Raw genomic sequence first — 20,280 nt, forward strand, 5'->3', positions numbered from 1 at the left:
AGGTGGATGACCTCAGTAACCCTGGTGTTAGGGTGATTATGGAGCCGCCAAAGGCCGGCTGTCAGATGTCGATCGAGAAGATAAGATCGAATATTATTTTGAAAAATGTGGCCTCTGAGGTCAAGCACCGGACACTGGCAGTGTCATTACAAAACGAAGACTAAAAGATAAGTAGACTAGGTTCAAAATGTAGTCAGTGTCACGAAAGAATTGGGTAGTTTCCTAAGTCAAAGATAAATTATGAAATTCTGATTACTGAATAGAGATCTAAAAGTGACAAAAAACGTTTTCTTTTTAACTTACTTATTAATAAATTTTAATAAAAAAAATATTATAATTTAAGTGCAATATTTTGTCTCATTTTCTATGACGTCACAGGTTGCATAGTACTTACCTGATTTCGTGTTTTGACGTTTAGTAAAAGGTGACCGATTTGACTAAGTAGTATTAAACTTGTCAATTAGTTTCATTAAAATCCGTCGACGTCTATCTTATGATAGTTTATCTTAGTCTTCGTCAGCGTCACACCTCGGACACTGCATACAAAACACCTCGTTTTGTACACTTACACTACACATTGGTGCTAATTCCTGTAAATACCATCTAATTTTATTTTAAGTTATATCTGTCATTTTCTTATCCACCGAAAAGGAAAGGGACGTGTAATCGACAAGCATAAAATTTATGGAACACACGTCAGTTTTAAGCACAAATCTAAAACAACCGTCTAAAAATTTTACATTGGCCAATGACCCGACTGAATTTAGTTGACAGCACACGTCAAACGGTTTTCATACCAGAGGTACCTTTTTGATTCGCCCGGGTTATTCATTCATTTACTCATTCTTCCTAAAATTAAGAGCTGTCAATCATCCGTCCTTTTTCTTTTCGGCGTATAAGAAAATGACAGGTATAACTTAAAGTAAAATTAGGAGGTGTCTGCAGGAATCGGGGCCATTGACGTTATCGTTCATGCGTATCTGTGTGTGTGACGCCATACGATTGAAGACTGAAGTAAGACCGAGGGGAGGGTGAGGTAAATATCAATTATGACATCTCATCAAATCTTTTTACCAGGTCCCGCTAGAAGACTTGCAAGTAGCCTCCACCTACCTGGTGCAGGCGCTGGAGATCCGCAAGAAGTACATGGAGATGTCGGAGCAGAGCTTCTGCATCACCACCGCGCGGTTCATACGCAGCATGGACGTCAATGCGCCTGCGCACACGCCCAGCTCCAAGAACCCTTGGAGTCATATTGCTGGTAACGGGGGTTTTTATTTTATTATTATTTTATTTATTTTATTTTAGGAAGATTTACAGACAAATAGCATTACTGTATAAAACTGATTGCTTAACTATGTGCTAACGAAAAATCTCCACAGTTAATTAAACATTAATTGTATGTAAATTAAACAAGTTCAAGCTTATGCCACAAACTTAAATAATAATAGAACGAATGTACCTTATCGGTGGTCTAAACCGGTATAGGTGCAACAGTAAGGAACCAACGCGACAACAAATAATTTAAATGTGTCGTTATAATATTATCTGTTGTCTCAAATAAACTGTAACTATGTAAATAAATAATGTTTCTTTTTCAAATCCTGAAGAATAATGAGTTAATTATTCACCCCATTACTCTCCAGATCACATCGTCCATCCTCCATTCCGGAAAGACAAGGATCCCTGGGAGGGCCACCTGCCCACCGCTAAGGGCTACACCATCAAGTCTGACCGCGGCATCTTCAACCTGTACTGCAGCGGTGACGACGGCCAGGAGAAGCGGGTTCCGTACGAGTACATCACGCTTGCGCAGTACATCCAGGATATGAACGTCATGTGTAATATGATCGCTGACGGACCCCTGTGAGTATCTATACTTAGGTTTAAAGATTATTTATTCTCACTTAAGACATTCATCATTGGGTCGTGTACTAGGTTCAAGATAAATTATGAAATTCTGATTACTAAATAAAGACACATCTAAAACTAACGAAAAACATTTTCTTTTTTCTATTAAACTTATTTATGAATTTTAATCAAGAAAAACGTAATAATAATTTCGACATTTTGTCACGTTTTTCTATGACGTCACAGAGTGCTTTTTCATACAAATTCCATAGTAATTTCGTGTTTTGACGTTTAGTAAAAAGTAACTGATTTGACTAGTTGGAAACTAGCCTATTATCATGTCGTCCAAACCGTATCCGGCGACGGCGACTCCTAAATATCTATCCCGGGTCGTTGTTGTGGTGGGCTCCGATGTGGCTGGCGAAACCGAACTTCGACTTGAAGGTCCGGTCACACGGCACACAATAAAGCTGGCCTAACGAATTTTGTGTGTAGTTATAGGAGGGTTTCGGCCGAGTCTTCCGTATTTGGCGCTTTGCGTCGAGATCTTGTAAAGACATTACAAAGTCACTTAAGTACATGAGAAAAAAGATAAACTAAGATAAAACTAAAATTAATTTCATCGTTCACATTAAATCATAAGTAGACCAAAAATAAATGCCATTTCACTCACTGTCACTTTCTTACTATTAAATTAAATATCAAACGGGTTTAAACTACCTTTCCAAAATGTGGCGTGCTAATTTTCTTTTAAAAGCGTTAAAGAAATTACATTTTTTTAATGTTTGAAGGTAGGTTATTATACATTTGAACCCTCCCTCCCTCATACGTCAGCATACGCTTGCCATAGTTGGTTCTGGCTCTTGGTACTTACCACTAAGTAACTAGCTCGCCTCGTGCTGCGTTTATATATTTCTTTTACTTAGGCCAGGGGCCGTCTGTTATTCAGCATCACATGATTAATGGACGAACCTTTTCAAGTTGAAAATCAGAAAAAAACCTAGTTCGGAGAACAACTTGCGTAAGGTAGAATGATGTGAAGAACTCCAATATTTGAGTTCATTATCGGAGTTCAAACAAAGTTCAAAGTTAAGGTGGTCCTTATCCCCGAAATGATAAAAGCCTGAAGAAATCTAAAGTGTGTGGAAGCGACCGTTCGGTTGACCGATCTGATCTCTTCAAACAAGCGTACCAAAAACTTGGAACCACGAGTGCACCTCTGCTCATCCTATCATATCGGCAACCAAATCTTACCGATCCTGGCAGAGTTATTTCCCAGCTGATGTTAGGTTAAAGCTACACTATTTGATTGTCAACAGCAAGTCATTCTGCTACCGCCGTCTGAGCTACCTGTCGTCCAAGTTCCAACTGCACGTACTGCTCAATGAGCTGAGAGAGCTGGCCTCGCAGAAAGCAGTGCCTCATAGAGACTTCTACAATATTAGGTGAGGCTTGAGTTAAGAATGTTAAGATGGATGTGTGGTGTGACCAGAATGGACAAGATTGGAAGTCTGAAAGCAGCGTCGGTTAGTGAGAAATTGAGGAGCAAAAGGTCAGCATGATGTGGGCTTGTAACGAGGAGAGATGAAAGGCATAAGTATTAAGCTTTGATACCAAAGATGATTTCGAATGTTTATTAAAACGATACGGTGTCAGTACTATTCAGAGGCGGAGGACAGGAGTCCTAGTATGGCTTCGTAATAGACTACAGTCTGGGCGCCATCCCACTTGCGTCAGACAGAGTACTACAGGGCGGAAGGCAAGAGGGAAACCACTGCCCTATTTTTCCCTAAAAAGTAGCATGGAAAATGCTGCACCGACGAGAGCGTGGCTTGATGATGATGATTAAAACGATGCGAAGTGATTAAGATGATGACAAGAGGATTCGATAATAATTTTGTAAAATTTCAGAAAAGTGGACACTCACATCCACGCTGCGTCATGCATGAACCAGAAGCACCTACTGCGGTTTATCAAGAAAACTTTGAAGAATCACGCCGATGAGGTAAATCTTCGCTTATGCTTAAGCTTGATGCCCACAAAGACCGCGTTCTCGGCGCGGGGTAAGCGGAATCAGACGGCAAACAAAATCCTGTAACTAAACTCGCTTGTCATTTTGTTATTCTTGTCACTTTCCCCTGTGAAAAGCGAGTCTTAGTGCTCGTGAACACTAACACCCGTCCGGGTGAGAGTCCTCAGCGCTCCCCATTTGTCCGGCCAAGTAGTTAACGCCACCTGCGGAAAATCTACAATAAGTCACGTCAAAAAAAAAACTAACACCCGTATTGTCAGATGTTAACTCGAATCTTCTTCAACTCCGTCGTCAGTTGAGGTGACTTTAAGGAACACCTCAAACTCAGCTAAAAATTGGTATTCTTAGACACTCCCTCAACCTTACCTACCTGGAGTTTAGTAAGGTTGAATTCCGGCATGACGTCATTACTCTCGTATTATTATGTTGGTAGTATGATATGCTCGACTCCAGGTGTAAACTCCTCAAATTGATGACGTAACTGTCATCTTAAAATACCAAAACTACTGAGCTGAGTCGAATGAAGGAAGTCTCTAGTCAACATCTTAGTATACGAGCGTAGAGTGCTTGGTTTAGTGGTACAGGTGGCCGTGCCTTCCAAATGGTATTCCTTTGCCCATCTTATTCACTTTGCCAGTCAGACTTCACCTGTAACGTGTATTCCAGGTGGTGACTCTGCACAAGGGCACACCGATGACCTTGAAAGCAGTATTCCAATCCATGAACCTGAGCACCTACGATCTCACTGTCGACATGTTGGACGTACACGCGGTAAGCGGAAGAACAACATATTCATTTTTATTTCAAAGTTATTTCTAGCGAAGATCAGTTTGATATTATGATCAGATTTAGATAGGTACTTAGATTAATGGAATCTGTTTGGTGGTGTACATAACGAATTCGTGTCCCGTTTTCGACTGTATAATTTCGAAGTCATTCTGTCAGGAGCGGATCCAGCTTTTATGTCAGGGGTGAGGGGGAGGTAGATCGTGGACCGGCGATTGGTTCATTGAAATAAAGATACAAATATGCTGATGAAGCTGATTTGCATATAAGTATTGTACGTTGAGAGCACTGCAGATTATAACAATATTTGATGATACATTTAGATAAGCAAAGTTGGCGTTAGAGTCGACTAGTGTGTTCAGACATTGAAAAAGGGAGGAATGACAGCAGTGGGTAAAGACAATAAATCTACATAAAAGAACTATGTTACCAATCTGTCTGTGTGTGTTTTAGAAGGGTGATGCATACACGGTCATTTTCTAACAGGGGGGGTGGTCACCAGGTCGCAGACAACCTGTCTCCATGGAGAGTTACATAAAATTGCGGTGTCCCCTTGCGGATAAAGCTAGGAGTCAGCAAATGTACTTACAGTTGAATAACAGTTGATAACGTCCTCAGGACCGCAACACGTTCCACCGGTTCGACAAGTTCAACGCGAAGTACAACCCCATTGGCGAGAGCAGGCTGCGCGAGGTGTTCCTCAAAACCGATAACTACATGAACGGGAAGTACTTCGCGAGGATCATCAAGGTAGGTAACGGCCTCCGTGGTCCAGTGGTTGAGCGTTGGGCTCACGATCCGGAGGTCCTGGGTTCGATTCCCAGTGGGGACATATCACAAAAATTACTTTGTGGTCCCTAGTTTGGTTAGGACATTACAGGCTGATCACCTGATTGTCCGAAAGTAAGACGATCCGTGCTTCAGAAGGCACGTTAAGCCGTTGGTCCCGGTTACTACTTACTGTGTAAGTACGTAGTCGTTATAAATGAGTCATGTCAGGGGCCTTTGGCGGCTCAATAGTAACCCTGACACCAGGGTTGATGAGGTTGGTAATTCGCCTCACAACCCACATGATAGAAGAAGAAGATCAAGGTAAATTTTCTCCAGCCTAGCCTTTGGTGTAAATATGGAAGGGAGATAATGCCTCGAAATGATTTTATTTCCGAAGATAAATTGTAGACTGTTTTAATCTTGAAAATAATGGTCATAAGAATATATTTGTGTGCTGTGTTTTAAAAGTCAATCGCAATGGTAGCTAGACCACTCACGACATCTTAACTACAACCGATCATGATTGGTCGGATCAACTTAGGAACTTTTCTTAAATGGCTCAAGTCTGTTTTTCTTCACAAAGCCACCAGCTTATCTTCCTTTCTATCTATTCCGTTGGTCCCGGTTACTACTTACTGATGTAAGTGAGTAATCGTTGGATGAGCCATGTCAGGGGCCTTAGTAATAACCTTACCAGGGATACTGAAGTTGGTAATTCACCTCACAACCCACACGATAGAAGAGAGACCAACTTATATGACGCAGAGAAGTAGATTACGGTACTTCCTTCGTCCGAAAATAGGAAGCTAGTGACTAGCAACCAGACGTAGACTCTTCTTGTTTATGTATGTTTATTTGAGAATTATCATATACTACTCATTGAAATTGAAGATCCTTGCTCTTCGGTACAAGCCTATGACTTATGCTTACTCTCCAGGAAGTGGCGTCAGACCTGGAGGAGAGCAAGTACCAGAACGCGGAGCTGCGGCTGTCCATCTACGGGAAGAGCCCGGGCGAGTGGGCCAATTTGGCCAAGTGGGCCATCCAGTACAACGTGTATTCGGACAACGTGCGCTGGCTCATACAGATCCCTCGGCTTTAGTAAGTATTGTGACGTTGAGTCTGGCTAGCGAACGCTGTTCAAGAAAAACTGCGGCAATTAAAAAAAAATCTAGAGCTGAATAAGTATACACTTTGCACAGGATCCGCTGACTTAAACTGAAGATTTGACAGGTACGGTTTTTTACAGCAGCGACTGCCTGTCTGACCTTCCAATCCGCGACGCACATATCTCCGAAACTCATTTCTCGGGAATGTGGGTTTCCTCACAATGTTTTCCTTCACCGCTGATCACGTGATAATGATCCAAACATGAACTCGAAAATTTAGGCTCCTGCTTGGATTAGAACCTAATAGTTAGAAAATAATAGTCAAGCGTTCCAAATGGGCTACCACGTTCCGACGAATAAGTATGTACACTTCCCAAGTGGAATTGATACTAGACACTTAGATATTATATAATTTTCGTAGCATCTAGTACTAACTGCACTTGGGCTTTCAGCTACATTTTTTTAATTGCAGCCTGTTCTCTCCTCTCTCACTCTCTCCTCTGCAGGGCTTACTACTTCAGCAGTTGAAACAGCTGCAATAAACAATGATAATATTTGTATTCCAGCGACATCTTCAAGTCCAACAAGGTGATGAACAACTTCCAGGAGTTCCTGAGCAACGTGTTCCTACCGCTGTTCGAGGTCACCAACGATCCCGACTCCAACATGGATCTCCACAAATTCCTTACTGTGAGTTTATTAACTTTGATATTGGCAAATAGATTGAAACAGGGGGAAAAAGGGAAGGCGGGACGCTCTTAGACCTGACAGACTGACTCTCACCATAAGGATTACTTTTTACCGTTTTACCGTAAGTACAAAAGAATGTGCGTATGGAAGTGGCTTATGTCATGTACAACTTATTGGTCATGTACAACTCTCAAAAATGCAATCGTACAGTCGGAGAAGACGACCTGGCAGGCCTGACGACGCTTAAGGAATGATCTGAGAAAAAGAGAGAAAGACTTATCCGATTTTCTCGTGGATCTGCATGTATTTTTAACGAAATGAACTTGCTAAATATGTACTTAAATAGTGAACTTTGAGGATGTTATACAGTTAAAATCGTGCTATTTTTTGGGGAAAAACTCTAAATATTACTTGATACTTACATAAATAGCTAATATACTTCCCACTGCTCAGCACAGACCTCTCACCTCAATCAACAGGAGTGCTTAACCATGCTGCTCCACTGCGGGGTAGTGGAGGCGTTTGGACCAGTAGCCCTTGATCAAAGCGTAACGTAACGTTGACGCCCTGAGCCACGCCCAACTGGGCACCCTCAGGCCCTGTTGTCTTAAATTTTGTACCATTTTTCTGGCCTAGTAGTAAATGCCATATGCGGTAAGTCTAAAATACTACAAGTATACAAAGTCTCGACAAAAAGGCTTAACATAGCTATTCTCTCTTCGCAGCACGTGATAGGTTTCGACAGCGTGGACGACGAGTCGAAACCAGAGAACCCGATCCTAGACCCAGACGTGCGCTCGCCCGAGGAGTGGGACGACGAGGAGAACCCCCCCTACGCCTACTACCTCTACTACATGTACGCCAACATGACCGTGCTCAACCAGTTCCGCAAGTGAGTCAACATCTCCATTACCTTTATCATTTCTTTCATTATTATTCTATCTTGCATTATTATTTCTATCATTTTTGCTTTCATAATTTCTTGCATTTTGTGCCTTCCATCAAGTTTTTTACGGATGATACTGGAGTTTACTGGACTGATTAAAAATATTTTACTGCAAACGATATAAGCAATGTTTTTGGAATCATCGAAAATGTTCAGTTACCTAGTCACATTGAAACATTTGGGTATAAGTAGTTTGGTAAACCTGGTTAAAAAAAATTAAGTTTAGTTCAGTTATAGTCCAGGCTGGATCGTGGTCAAACGCACTCAAATCTTTTAATAAAAAAGAAAGCTCCATACTTGCTACTCCAGAATGACTGACTCAAAGAACATATCCTGATGTCTTTTGTGTTGTTGCAGGGAGCAAGGACTAAACACGTTTGTGCTGCGCCCGCATTGTGGCGAAGCAGGCCCCGTGCAGCACCTGGTCTGCGGCTTCATGCTAGCTGAGAACATCTCCCACGGACTGCTGCTGAGGAAGGTAAACAACTGAAAGAGAAATGGACAGGGAGAAAGATTAACCGCCATTTTCTTTTTGTTAAAAAAGAATACACTGTCATTTTTTTTAACGTGATTAATGTCGGTTGATTGTGAAGAGGTCCAATGTGTTTTTCCAGAAAAGAAAGACGTCTTGAGGGATTTTCTTTTTCTATCGTGTGGGTTGTGAGGTGAATTACCAACCTCATCAACCCTGGTGTAAGGGTTTTTCTCACTTAGTAGTCGTTACGTATGGATGCTCTAAGAAGAAGAATTATTTATGTCGGTCGAGTAATAATGAAAACATAACAGCATCACGCCTGAATCTCCGGAGGGGTCAGCAGAGGTTTATAGTATAATACAATACCCTCCTCGCCAGCTATGTTTAAGTCATCTAACGATGAATCTACAAAAAACTGTGAAAAGTAAAGTCAACTTATAGTAACATCCCAACTCTCTCCAGGTACCAGTCCTGCAGTATCTGTACTACCTGGCTCAGATCTCCATCGCCATGTCTCCGCTGAGCAACAACTCGTTGTTCCTCAACTACCACCGCAACCCGCTGCCGGAGTTCCTGGCCCGCGGACTCAGCATCACGCTCAGTACTGACGACCCGCTGCAGTTCCACTTCACCAAGGTTAGTTGATTAGTGAGTTCAGTCGTCATCTCTCTAGTTCATTGTGAGATCACTAATCGATCTCATCAATCAATCACGGTTACTATTGAGCCGCCAAAGGCCACTCTGAAGCACGGATCATCTTATTTTTGGACAATCGTGTGATTGGCCTGCAATGTAACCAAAGTAGGGATTAGAAATTGATTTTTGTAATTGTACCCACCAGGATTCGAACCCGGGACCACCGGATCGTGAGCCCAATATCAAACAACAACCACGGAGGATGTTAATATCTGGTTCAGATGTTAGGAGTTCCTCCCATACTACCTGGCTCACACTACAAATTTCCCACACATAAGCTCACAACTATATCCCAATTGGGGTAGTCTGAGGTACATTCATAACAAGATGAACTAAGTACCCCACTTCACCGAGCTTTCTGTAAGACCACCGTGATAGGCAGTGTTTTCAAATCTAACAAAATCCACATTTTCTCTGAGTGAAACTCCTGACTCCACATTGTATTTCGAAACATAGAAGATAACTGTGGCCCTGTCGTAGGAACCGCTGATGGAGGAGTACAGCATTGCAGCGCAAGTGTGGAAGCTCAGCTCGTGCGACATGTGCGAGCTGGCCAGGAACTCTGTGCTGATGTCTGGATTCCCGCACGAGGTATGTGAACCGAGGATTTAGAGAAAGATCCTTCTTTATTGCGTCGAGGACAATACTTTGAAGTTCACACACATTGTGGTGAAATTATTCGCCAATATGCGTGAGATGTTCTTCTGATTGTGGATATGCTGCATTGCATCTTGGATATCCATCAGACAGGAGTTTAATTGAGCGGAATCGCAACGCACGGAACAATTTCATGTTTTCTATATTCTTATAGAACGGCGTTAACTTATTCGGTAAATCCGTCTTCATCAATTCTTTGGTAGTAAGTAAATCTGAAAAGCCAACACTTCGTATACATGTCCGATGTCACTCAAGTGGAGGCATAGTTTCAGATGCCAGTGCGGCAGTGATGAGGACCACTTTCCTGGTTTTGTCTTTACACCTCGCTCTGTCTGAGTTGTAATATTTTGTATTTTTTATGTGATGATACTTACCTTAAAAATGGTAATTCTTCAGATGAAGCAGTATTGGCTGGGCCCCAACTACATGAAGGAGGGCGTCGCCGGCAACGACATCACGCGCTCCAACGTCCCAGACATCCGCATCTCCTTCCGCTACGAGACGCTGCTCGATGAACTCACTAATATCTTCAAGGTATGTTCACACAACACCACCAACACAACACTTCCACAGATTCAGGTTAATTTCTTCCGCATTTAGGTGTCAAACATATTTTACACAACATGAAAAGGTCGTTACAAAAATATGGCCGTAGTCCTTTTGATCATCATCATCTCGTGACGGTTGTAAACTTGTTGAACAAACGACCAACAGAAATGACTAAAAATTCTGATCCGGTTACAACGGAGCCAGGACGTCTCCGGGTCCTCGTCATATGCGATCTGTAATTTGTGAGTCATTGGCGATTTTTACGATCTGTACCATCAGTATGCTGACGCCACCAATCCTGGTGTCTAAGATCACATAGCTCTTTTGTTTTAAAGAAGTCATGCTGACTTTCTGTAAAATAGAAATCAGACAAATTTTTTAGCAAGGTACTAGTTTTGCTTTAACATCACCATGTATCTACGAATGGTTAGCTATTTGCAATCAATAGGGTAGTTTCCAACTAGTCAAATCAGTTACTTTTTACTAATCGTCATAACATGTATTTACTATGTAACAAAGCAACTTGTGACGTTTTAGAAAAACGTAACAAAATGTCGTAATTATTATAAATTTTTGTTTTATTAAAAAAGAAAACGTTTTTTGTCACCTTTAGATCTGTGTTTATTTAGTACTTAATCAGAATTTCATAATTTATCTTTGAGCTAGGAAACTACCCAATTCCCTAGTCTTGTGAAGTCCATAAAGCATTCATAAACATTGCGTTAATGTGTTGTTTGTCTTTGTTTTTGGATGGTGTGCTGTTGTAACATGTTCTACGGGCGACAGTGTAACAATTATAACATGTATAAGGATATAAAATCTGCTGAAAATTTTCCATTAAGTACTTATATTTACTAAGTATTTTGTTTGGTTATTACTTCCCAGTTTTCTTTTAGAAAATTACATTTCATCAATCTATATTTCATATGTTATGATGTAAGTAAAGGCAGATTTTACATTCTTCAGGTGAATTGTAATAGTTTCGACATTTGTGTAACAAATTCTCCCCATTTTTACAAACTAAAAACTCTTTTACTTACCATCAAAAAATAACACTAACGTAAACTTTCAGGATGGGTTGTCGGCTCGCAGATAGACATCCACAATCACAGCAGTGGATGGACCAACGAATATACCTAATCATATACTAGTAGATACCTAACAAAATTTATTAACTATAACAACCTTGTAACAATTTAAAAATGTTATAATTATAACCTACAGGGCTGCAATTGTTGCCCCAAATATTGAGAATTTTACCGTTTTGGGCTGGTTGCCTCGGATTTATTATAAACCTTTTAAAAATCCAATATTTTTAGTAACGCTTTTCCTTACATGTTTAGTTGTGCCGCAAGGTAGTATCTTGGGGCCCGCGTCCCTTAAATTATATAGCAATACCTATATATAGGTATATTAGGACGAGTTTGTTCATCAGTAAATCCCAATATTATATACACTTTAAAAAAAGTACGTTTCATGTTTTTCTCATGCTTGTTGCATACAATAGGGAAAGTGTTAGGCGGGTCGTGGCGTGCGATAGTTTTAAATACCTGCAATGTATTTCACGTATTCTATGTAATCGGAGCAACCAGCTTAATGTGATGATAAGACTTAGAAATGGGCCCTCATTGTGATATAGATGGTTATATGAGAGATTGAAGTGCCATTTCAATTGTTAGCATTCACTGGTTCTATATACTATACATTCATATTCTAGGTAGATCAGAGCAACACGGACCTCAGCAGAGCTATACACTTTATTACCTACCATAGACATTTTTTTTGTTTTAGTTTTCCCCGAAGGGCAAGGCAAGGGGAACTGTGCCCATACAGCCATTTTTTATGTTTTTTTTTCTTGATAATGAATGATGACACCTAAGCCCCCACCCTCTTAGCAGACTCCTACTCCGAATCCCAAACGAGTTAACACAAAAGTCCGCATAAACTTTCGAGTTATAAAGCGGCTTGCCGGCACGAAGCGAAAATAGATAGGTACACTTTGTTTATTGAATATTCCGATATAATAACACTATCGCGAATGTTTACCGACTAACTTAATGCTACCATGAACCACAAAACATTTGTAGGGTCAGGGAAAGTTATAAGTAGGGTCATATGCTGATTGACGGAATACTGTGGGAATACCGTGATAAAACCACGGTCACACCATAGACAATTAGTGTCAATCAGCGTACGACTCTACAAATAACGATCACAATGCAATATTAATAAGGTCGATTTTTCTAATCTTCGTCGGCTACAATTTTGTCTATGGCGTAATCGTTTTACCAGTATTCCGTCGATCAGCATATGATCCTATAAATAACGATCATAATATAATAATAATATGGTCAATTTTTGTTTGAATAAAAAGTCATGATTGACAAATGATTGATAGATGTAATACCTCTCTACTGCTTGTATTGACTGGTGATACTTACCTACGGCTTGACTTGTAAGAAAGCTTATGTTGTGATTTTGTGAATATGTACCATTTTGTGTTAACATAAATCATTTTTACCTTTATGTAACCTAATCAATTATTGTTGTTAACTTAATATTTACCCAATTTTGTAACGACTAAGCATTTGCCACGCAGAATATAGTGCGCGTGCGATAGAGGCGGCGGCACCCGACCTTTTTTTTAAAGCCATAGAATAAAATAATACTACGTACAGAAAGGACAGTCTCTGCTCCGCACCAATACGGGCTTGGAGTGAGCTTGGAGTAAGCTTGATTTTCTTAGTACCGTCTTTATATAATATTCGAATTATTTTTGCAGTTGTTCGGATTTTTAAGACTTTTATGCGCCCGCGCCGCTTCCTAACGCATTCTGTTCCGCGTGGCTTCCTTATCCTCGCTAAATATTAAAATCTCACTTTTTGTCTAGTACTTACTTAAATAGTTTAATTTTAAGCTTGCAAATCGAAATGTTTACCTATAGAAGTTTATACCAATATTTATATGGTAATTAATTTAATACTACCACTGAAACTGAATGTTATCATGTTGTTTAAAATAAAGTTGCTCATCAACCGATTGTCTTGTGTCTTCTATGATAATCGTGCTGATTCCTGTTTACACCATTTAATTTTATTTTAAGTTATACCTGTCATTTTCTTATCCGCTGAAAAGGACAGGGACGGGTAACCTACAGGCATATTTATGGAACACACGTCAATTTTAGGCTGAAATTTTAAAAACCCTTCCAAAATTTTATATTGGCCAATGACCCGACAAAATTAAGTTGACAGCACACGTCAAAAGGGTTGCATATGAGCGAGATGCTTATTTTATTCGCCCGGGTTATCCATTCATTTTAAAACTAACAGTTGTCAATCATCCGTCCCTTTCCTTTTCGACGGATTACAAAATGACGGGTATAAAATAAAATTAGGAGGTGTCTGCGGGATTCGGGGCCATTATATAAATTCTTACGTATTTCTTCTTGCGCATTGATTGGTTGATTCGCATGTGTTAGTCCCAGTCAATCGCGTACATTTTCATTTGTTTAACTTCGTAATTGTCCGAGTTTCTTTTTTTTGACGTGACTTATTGTAGATTTGCCGCAGATGGCATTAACTACTTGGACAACAGGCCTGAGGGTGCCCAGTTGGGCGCGAACCTCGGCTCGTCTGAGAGGAAAAATATTTGAAAGAATTAATCGACACTATTGGATCGATAGCGATAAGCGCTGATTGAGGGAAATCGTCGACCACGCCGGCGGGGTCGGTATCGGGGTCCTGAAAATTGTTCGAGTAGCGTTGCCCTAGAATAAAGAATAATATTACGTATTTCTATACGTAATCGGTCACTCTCCGCCCCGCCCCGATTTGTATCGGGCTAGGCTTACCTCACCCCCTCTGCGTTACTTCTGTCTAAACGTAAGCCGCTAAGGCGTAAGGGAGAATTCAAGGACTATATTTGATAGAACTCATCGACCCTAGTGGGCGGTGAATGAGGGATATCATCGACCACGCCGGCGGGGTTGGTATCGTGGAATTAACGGCCACTAACACACATCACAGTATCTGCCTTATATTTAGAGGAAATATTGCTGTTAAATAAATTGTTTTGTTTTTTTTTTTGTAATAGCTGCACCGCCAGGCAACCCTCTCCCTATAAAGGTATTTGGTTAATGCATGGAATGGTGTATTTCGTTGATTTATTTAAATAACAAGTATTAATATTTAAAATAGATCATTGAATGACGAAATAATGTTCGATAGATTAACGATTTTATACAAGGTGTTAGTGACATCGTAATGTTAACTTTGAAGGATGATTCAGACCATGATTCTGAGTTGATATCAAGTGGAATTTTCCGTCGCGAAAGTATGGAACTGAAAACAATTTAAAAAAAAAACACTAAAATTTTCATGAATTTTCCGAGAGGATATTCCACTTGAAATTAACTCAGAATCATGGTCTAAATCATCCTGCTTCACGATTGTCATTAACTGTATGTGATCATAGGGTTGAATTGCGGTAAGTAGTAGGTACATAACATAAGGTAGGTATTTTTTGGTGTGCAAAAAGTTTTTTCTTTTTATACACAGCTACCTATGTACTTAATTAGGGTTTTTCTAGACTATGTTGCCCCAAAATAAAGATGGCGATGTACTGAGTTGCCTTCGTTTAATCTTCCAATTTCATGGGTAACAGACATACAACGACATAACATACATCATCATCATCATCAGCCCATTAACGTCCCCACTGCTGGGGCACGGGCCTTCCCTCGATGGATAGGGAGATCGGGCCTTAAACCATCACGCGGGCCCAGTGCGGATTGATGGTTGATGGCTTAACGTGCCTTCCGAAGCACGGAGGAGCTCGAGATGAAAACTTTTTATTTTGTGGTCACCCATCCTTTGACCGGCCTTTGCGAAAGTTGCTTAACAACAAGTTGAAGCACGGATCATCTTACTTTTTGGACAGTCAGGTGATCAGTCTGTAATGTCCTAACCAAACTAGGGATTACAGATTTTTGTGATTTGTCCCCACCGGGATTCGAATTTCGATATTCGATTCACGTAGTCGTGAGCATTTTGACTAATATGTATAATTATGTCCGCACGCACACACATAGTCTTACACACACATACACACACATTTACACTCACAACTACTCAAAAACACTTACCTACTATACTTTTACTTTTTTACTGTATTATTTACTAATTACTCTGCAAATTTATCATAATTGTAAATTTAACTGTTTAATATCTGGAGGTGGAGACCTGGTGTCCTATATGACAGGTTTTACCTAGTTTAGGCACCAGCCTCTTCTCAAAAATTGTATGCACAAACCAGCCTTTTGTTATGGATTCTTTTTGTAGAGGAAATAAACTTTTTACTTACTTACTTACTCGTATTAATTAGTTTAGCACCTTTAAATAATATTTTTTCAATGTTTTAGAAGGTCTTCTGGCACAGGCATACTTTGCTTAAAAGGAGACCCCAGCAATTTAGTTTTAAGATTTACTCTGTAAAAGGAAAAATAAATATTTTTTTTTATTATATGTCCAGGCAAAGCACGTGCTACCTTCGACACCAGTTCCCAACGGTGGGTCACCCTTGACGCCTCCACCGCCGGAAATCAACGTGCCCATCGTGAGCCTGAAGAGACCTTCACTAGTTTAAGATGAAACAGCCTATAATAGTGTCAAGGTCCAAAGTTCTTTTTAATTCAAATTCAAAAATATCTTTATTCAGTACAGTAGGTAACATAGTTACACTTTGAATCGTATATTTTTACATAACGAACTTCTCATACGCCTAAAACTACTGCAGCTTCTCACAACCTGTATACCCGGGGAAAAGAAGCTGCAAGAAAAACCTCGGCACAGGGCCCTAGACGTTCTTTAAGAAAAATAAAAATAAACATAAAATATTAGTATAATACAATTGAGTAATTAACCGGTTGACAGGTAGGCCGCTGCAAGGATAATCTATGCTAGTGGGGATACCTGGTTGATGGTTGCGATGATTGCGAGTGTGGAGTATCATCACAAACCATGGCTCACCTTTTGTGCTGTCCTAAGTGCCCTAACACCTGCACTATTAAAGACCTTCACGCCACTGACAATGCCGTAAGGGTGGCCAATTATTGGTCAGCAAAAATTTAGTATCGATCGCCATTGACTCGCAAAGGACGCCCTACGCCGAGGTTCGCGCCCCAACTGGGCGTGCCTAGTGGGCACACTCATGCCTGTTGTCTTAAGTTTTGTAACGTGTGAAAACCCTCAGCACTCCCCATTTGTCCGGCCAAGTAGTTAACTAAAATTGTTAAAGGGAATTCGTTAGGCGTCTTCCGTTATGTTATGTAGTTTTTATAAGAGATTTAAATACGTAATAAGTACTAATAAATTGGGTAGGTAGATACTAAGTAAAAATATATTTATACCTATAAGTAAATAAAATCTTACAAAAATACCTTGAGTTTTATTATTATGAAGAATATTTATTCCGTGGCATCCTAACGAAAACTTTGAGGGATATTCTTCTATCGTGTGGGTTGTGAGGTGAAGTACCAACCTCATCGACCCTGGTGTCAGGGTTATTACTGAGCCGCCAAGGCCCCCGACATGGCTCATGTAACGACTACTTACCTATCAGTAAGTAGTAACCGGGACCAACGGCTTAACGTAACTTCCGAAGCACGGATCATCTTACTTTCGGACAATCTGGTGATCAGCCAGTAATTCCTAACCAAACTAGGGACCACAAAGTAATTTTTGTGATATATCCCCACCCAACACTCAACCACTGGACCACAGAGATCGTTTGAGGGATGATTCAGACCTTGATTCTGACTTGATATCAAGTGTAATTTTCCATCGGAAAAGTATAGAATTGAAAATAATTTTAAAAAATCTAAAAAAAAACTAATTTTTCGACTGAAAATTCCACTTGATATTATTAGTACTCGGTTCGGTGAGCGGTGGTAGCCCAGTTGGTAGAACGCTTGCTTACTGAGGTCGCAGGTTCGAATCCAGCATAAGTCTAATCCAATGATTGTCGAATTTGTTTTCGAACTCATGTTTGGATTATAAATGCCACATGCTCAGCGGTGAGGGAAAACATCGTGAGGAAACTCAAGAAATGCATTTTCGGAGGTATGTGACCTAATCTGTATTGGGCTGGTTTTCCCTTCATGTTGCCAACTTATGTAATTTCAGATTCAGATTCAACTAAAATTAAATAAACTAAACAACTATTTGCAAAAGGACGGCCTCCGTGGTCCAGTTGGGTTCACGATCCGGAGGTCCTGGGTTCGAATCCTGGTCCCTAGATTGTTTAGGACATTACAGTCTGATCACCTGATTGTCCGAAAGTAAGACGATCCGTGCTTACTAAGGCACGTTAATCCGTTGGTCCCGGTTACTACTTCTTCTTGTCGTTTCGATGTATGTACGTAGTCGTTACATGAGTCACGTCAGGGGCCTTTGGCGGCCCCGACACCAGGGTTGATGAGGTTGGTAATCCACCTCACATCCCACACGATAGATGAAGAAGAACCAAAGATTCTTGGACCACCGGTGTTAGATCTACCCATCTATGCTTGCCATCGGTCCGCGGAGGCTCCGGCGAAGTACCTAGTTAATGCCATCTGCGGCAAATCTACAATAAGACAATAAGTCACGTCAAAAAAAAAGGTCCGCGGAGGTCCGTGTTCCTCTATGATTGGCAATTAACTTTTTTGCCGAGTATTTATAGACTGAAGAAGAGTCTCTTTTTCTTTTTGCTTCACTTGTAAAATTGTGTAAAATCAACGTCAAAATGGCAGGTCATAGTAATCATTCTAAATTCTCAAAAATGGGATAATTCCGCCGTTCAAAAGTTCAAACCACATCCATAGAACATTAGATCAGAATTAATAAATCCTTAGTTTATAGAAGCATGTTTTCCAGTTGCAAGGACTACAAGACATGGGCACGGTCGCGCAAGTAAGCTAGATCATTCCAGCTAAAAGATGGCAACCAAACGCGCTGATAATCGAAAGGGGTGAGCGGCTTTGCGACTAACACCCGTATCTTAAGATGTTAACTGGAACCTTTCTCAGTACGTCCTCATTTGAAGCGACCTTAGGAAAACTTCGAACTCTAAAGGCCAGGCGCGCACTACGAGTTTATCGCCGCGCGACAGTAAAGGGCAGCGGCATAATGTCGCACTGTAATACTGCGCCGCTGCGGCGGCTCTGCCATCAAATGCGCGCAATACAATTTAAAACTGTTTGGTACACAATTACAGTGCGACATTATGCCGCTGCTTTTTTCCGCCGCGCGGCGAAAAGCTCGTAGTGCGCGCCTGGCCTAAGGGTGGTATTAATAAACTAATATCAGTTGAGGCTGCCCTCAAGATCATGCTCAAGTCCCTGTTTTTATATAAGAACTGTCACTTTGACATGATCTTGAGCCCTCCGTAGCAAGTGGACAGATTCGCAATTGGACATATTCTCAGCTCGACAGATTCTCAGATGGACGGATTAGCAACTGGACAAGTCTCGAAGCTGAGATTAGTTTAAAAATACTACCCTAAAATTGGTATTTTTAAACAGCATCTGAACCTTAGAGTTTACTGCATTGAGGTTGTGAGGCAATGACATCATAATTTTCGAGTTATTTTGTTGGCAGTATGATATGGTCGACTCCAGTGAGTAAAGCTCTCAAGTTGACGACTTAAACGTCAGCTTAAAATACCAAAACCCTCAGCTGAGGTCGAGTCGAGTGGAGAAAGTTTCGAGTTAACATCTTAGAATACTGGCGTACATCTTCTATATCGTTCGTATACACGCACACTGGTAGAGATAGGTATCTAAATCCCGTAATCCGAATCCAGAAGTCACCAGAAGGCACTCGTGGTCTAGTTAGAGCGTTGGTCTCTCGATCCGGAGCTCCCGGGTTCGTTTCCCGTTAGGGATATATCACAAAAATGTCATCCCTAGCTTGGTTAGGACATTACATCAAATTCAAATTCAAATTCAAAAATATCTTTATTCAGTAGGTAACATAGTTACACTTTGAATCGTCAATTTTTACATAACGAACGTCTCATCCGCCTAAAACTACTGCAGCTTCTCACAACCTGTATAGCCGGGGAAAAGAAGCTGCAAGAAAAACCTCGGCACAGGGCCCTAGACGTTCTTTTAAAAAAAATAAAAGTAAACATAAAATATTGATATACAATTGAGTAATTTAGCTGCCTAATATCAGTTCTCAGACAGTTAATCCCATGCATTCATATCTTCTAAATAATCACTAACTTTATAATAACCTTTTTTGTAAAGTTTTTGTTTAACTACTTTCTTAAAGCAGTTGAAAGGCAAATTCTGAATGTCAATGGGAATCTTATTGTAAAAACGTATACATTGCCCCTTAAAAGATTTAGTAATCTTATGTAATCGACTGACTTGTAAAGCAAGTTTATTTTTATTCCGGGTATTAACAATGTGCCGATCGCTATTTTTTGCAAATAATCCTATATGTTTTTTTACATATATTAAGTTTTCAAAGATATATTGTGATGCCATAGTTAAAATATTAATTTCTTTAAATTTATTTCTAAGTGACATCATCTGGGGGGTTAAAATGCCACATCGAAGCAATTCACCTAAAACGTAACATCGTAATTTGACATTTGCGCATATAAAAGTAAAAGCGCAATGGAAACAAATGTCAAATAGCAATATTGCTTTTTAGGTGAATTGCTTCGA

General features: G+C 40.3%; 1 protein-coding gene across 6 annotated transcripts in view; it reads left to right on the forward strand.

Annotated features, from left to right (window-relative positions):
- LOC126375249 (AMP deaminase 2-like) overlaps window positions 1-19,717 on the forward strand; it is a 56,120-nt gene extending 36,403 nt beyond the window's left edge. For 4 of the 6 annotated variants that reach the window (XM_050022162.1, XM_050022163.1, XM_050022164.1 and 1 more), the window contains 15 exons: window positions 1,078-1,261; window positions 1,647-1,866; window positions 3,171-3,296; window positions 3,763-3,856; window positions 4,550-4,654; window positions 5,288-5,419; window positions 6,378-6,541; window positions 7,116-7,239; window positions 7,965-8,131; window positions 8,543-8,663; window positions 9,123-9,296; window positions 9,837-9,947; window positions 10,410-10,547; window positions 16,095-16,284; window positions 19,569-19,717. In XM_050022162.1, coding sequence (XP_049878119.1) covers window positions 1,078-1,261; window positions 1,647-1,866; window positions 3,171-3,296; window positions 3,763-3,856; window positions 4,550-4,654; window positions 5,288-5,419; window positions 6,378-6,541; window positions 7,116-7,239; window positions 7,965-8,131; window positions 8,543-8,663; window positions 9,123-9,296; window positions 9,837-9,947; window positions 10,410-10,547; window positions 16,095-16,208 — 1,974 coding nt within the window. In that variant the 3' untranslated portion in view covers window positions 16,209-16,284; window positions 19,569-19,717. Of the gene's footprint in view, window positions 1-1,077; window positions 1,262-1,646; window positions 1,867-3,170; window positions 3,297-3,762; window positions 3,857-4,549; window positions 4,655-5,287; window positions 5,420-6,377; window positions 6,542-7,115; window positions 7,240-7,964; window positions 8,132-8,542; window positions 8,664-9,122; window positions 9,297-9,836; window positions 9,948-10,409; window positions 10,548-11,634; window positions 13,603-14,657; window positions 14,690-16,094; window positions 16,285-19,568 lie in introns of those variants that run through there. The other 2 variants (XM_050022166.1, XM_050022167.1) reach the window with 2 other exon arrangements.
- The last annotated feature ends 563 nt before the right edge of the window (window positions 19,718-20,280 follow it).

The sequence above is a fragment of the Pectinophora gossypiella genome, chromosome 18, assembly GCF_024362695.1.
Source record: "Pectinophora gossypiella chromosome 18, ilPecGoss1.1, whole genome shotgun sequence".
Taxonomy (NCBI): domain Eukaryota; kingdom Metazoa; phylum Arthropoda; class Insecta; order Lepidoptera; family Gelechiidae; genus Pectinophora; species Pectinophora gossypiella.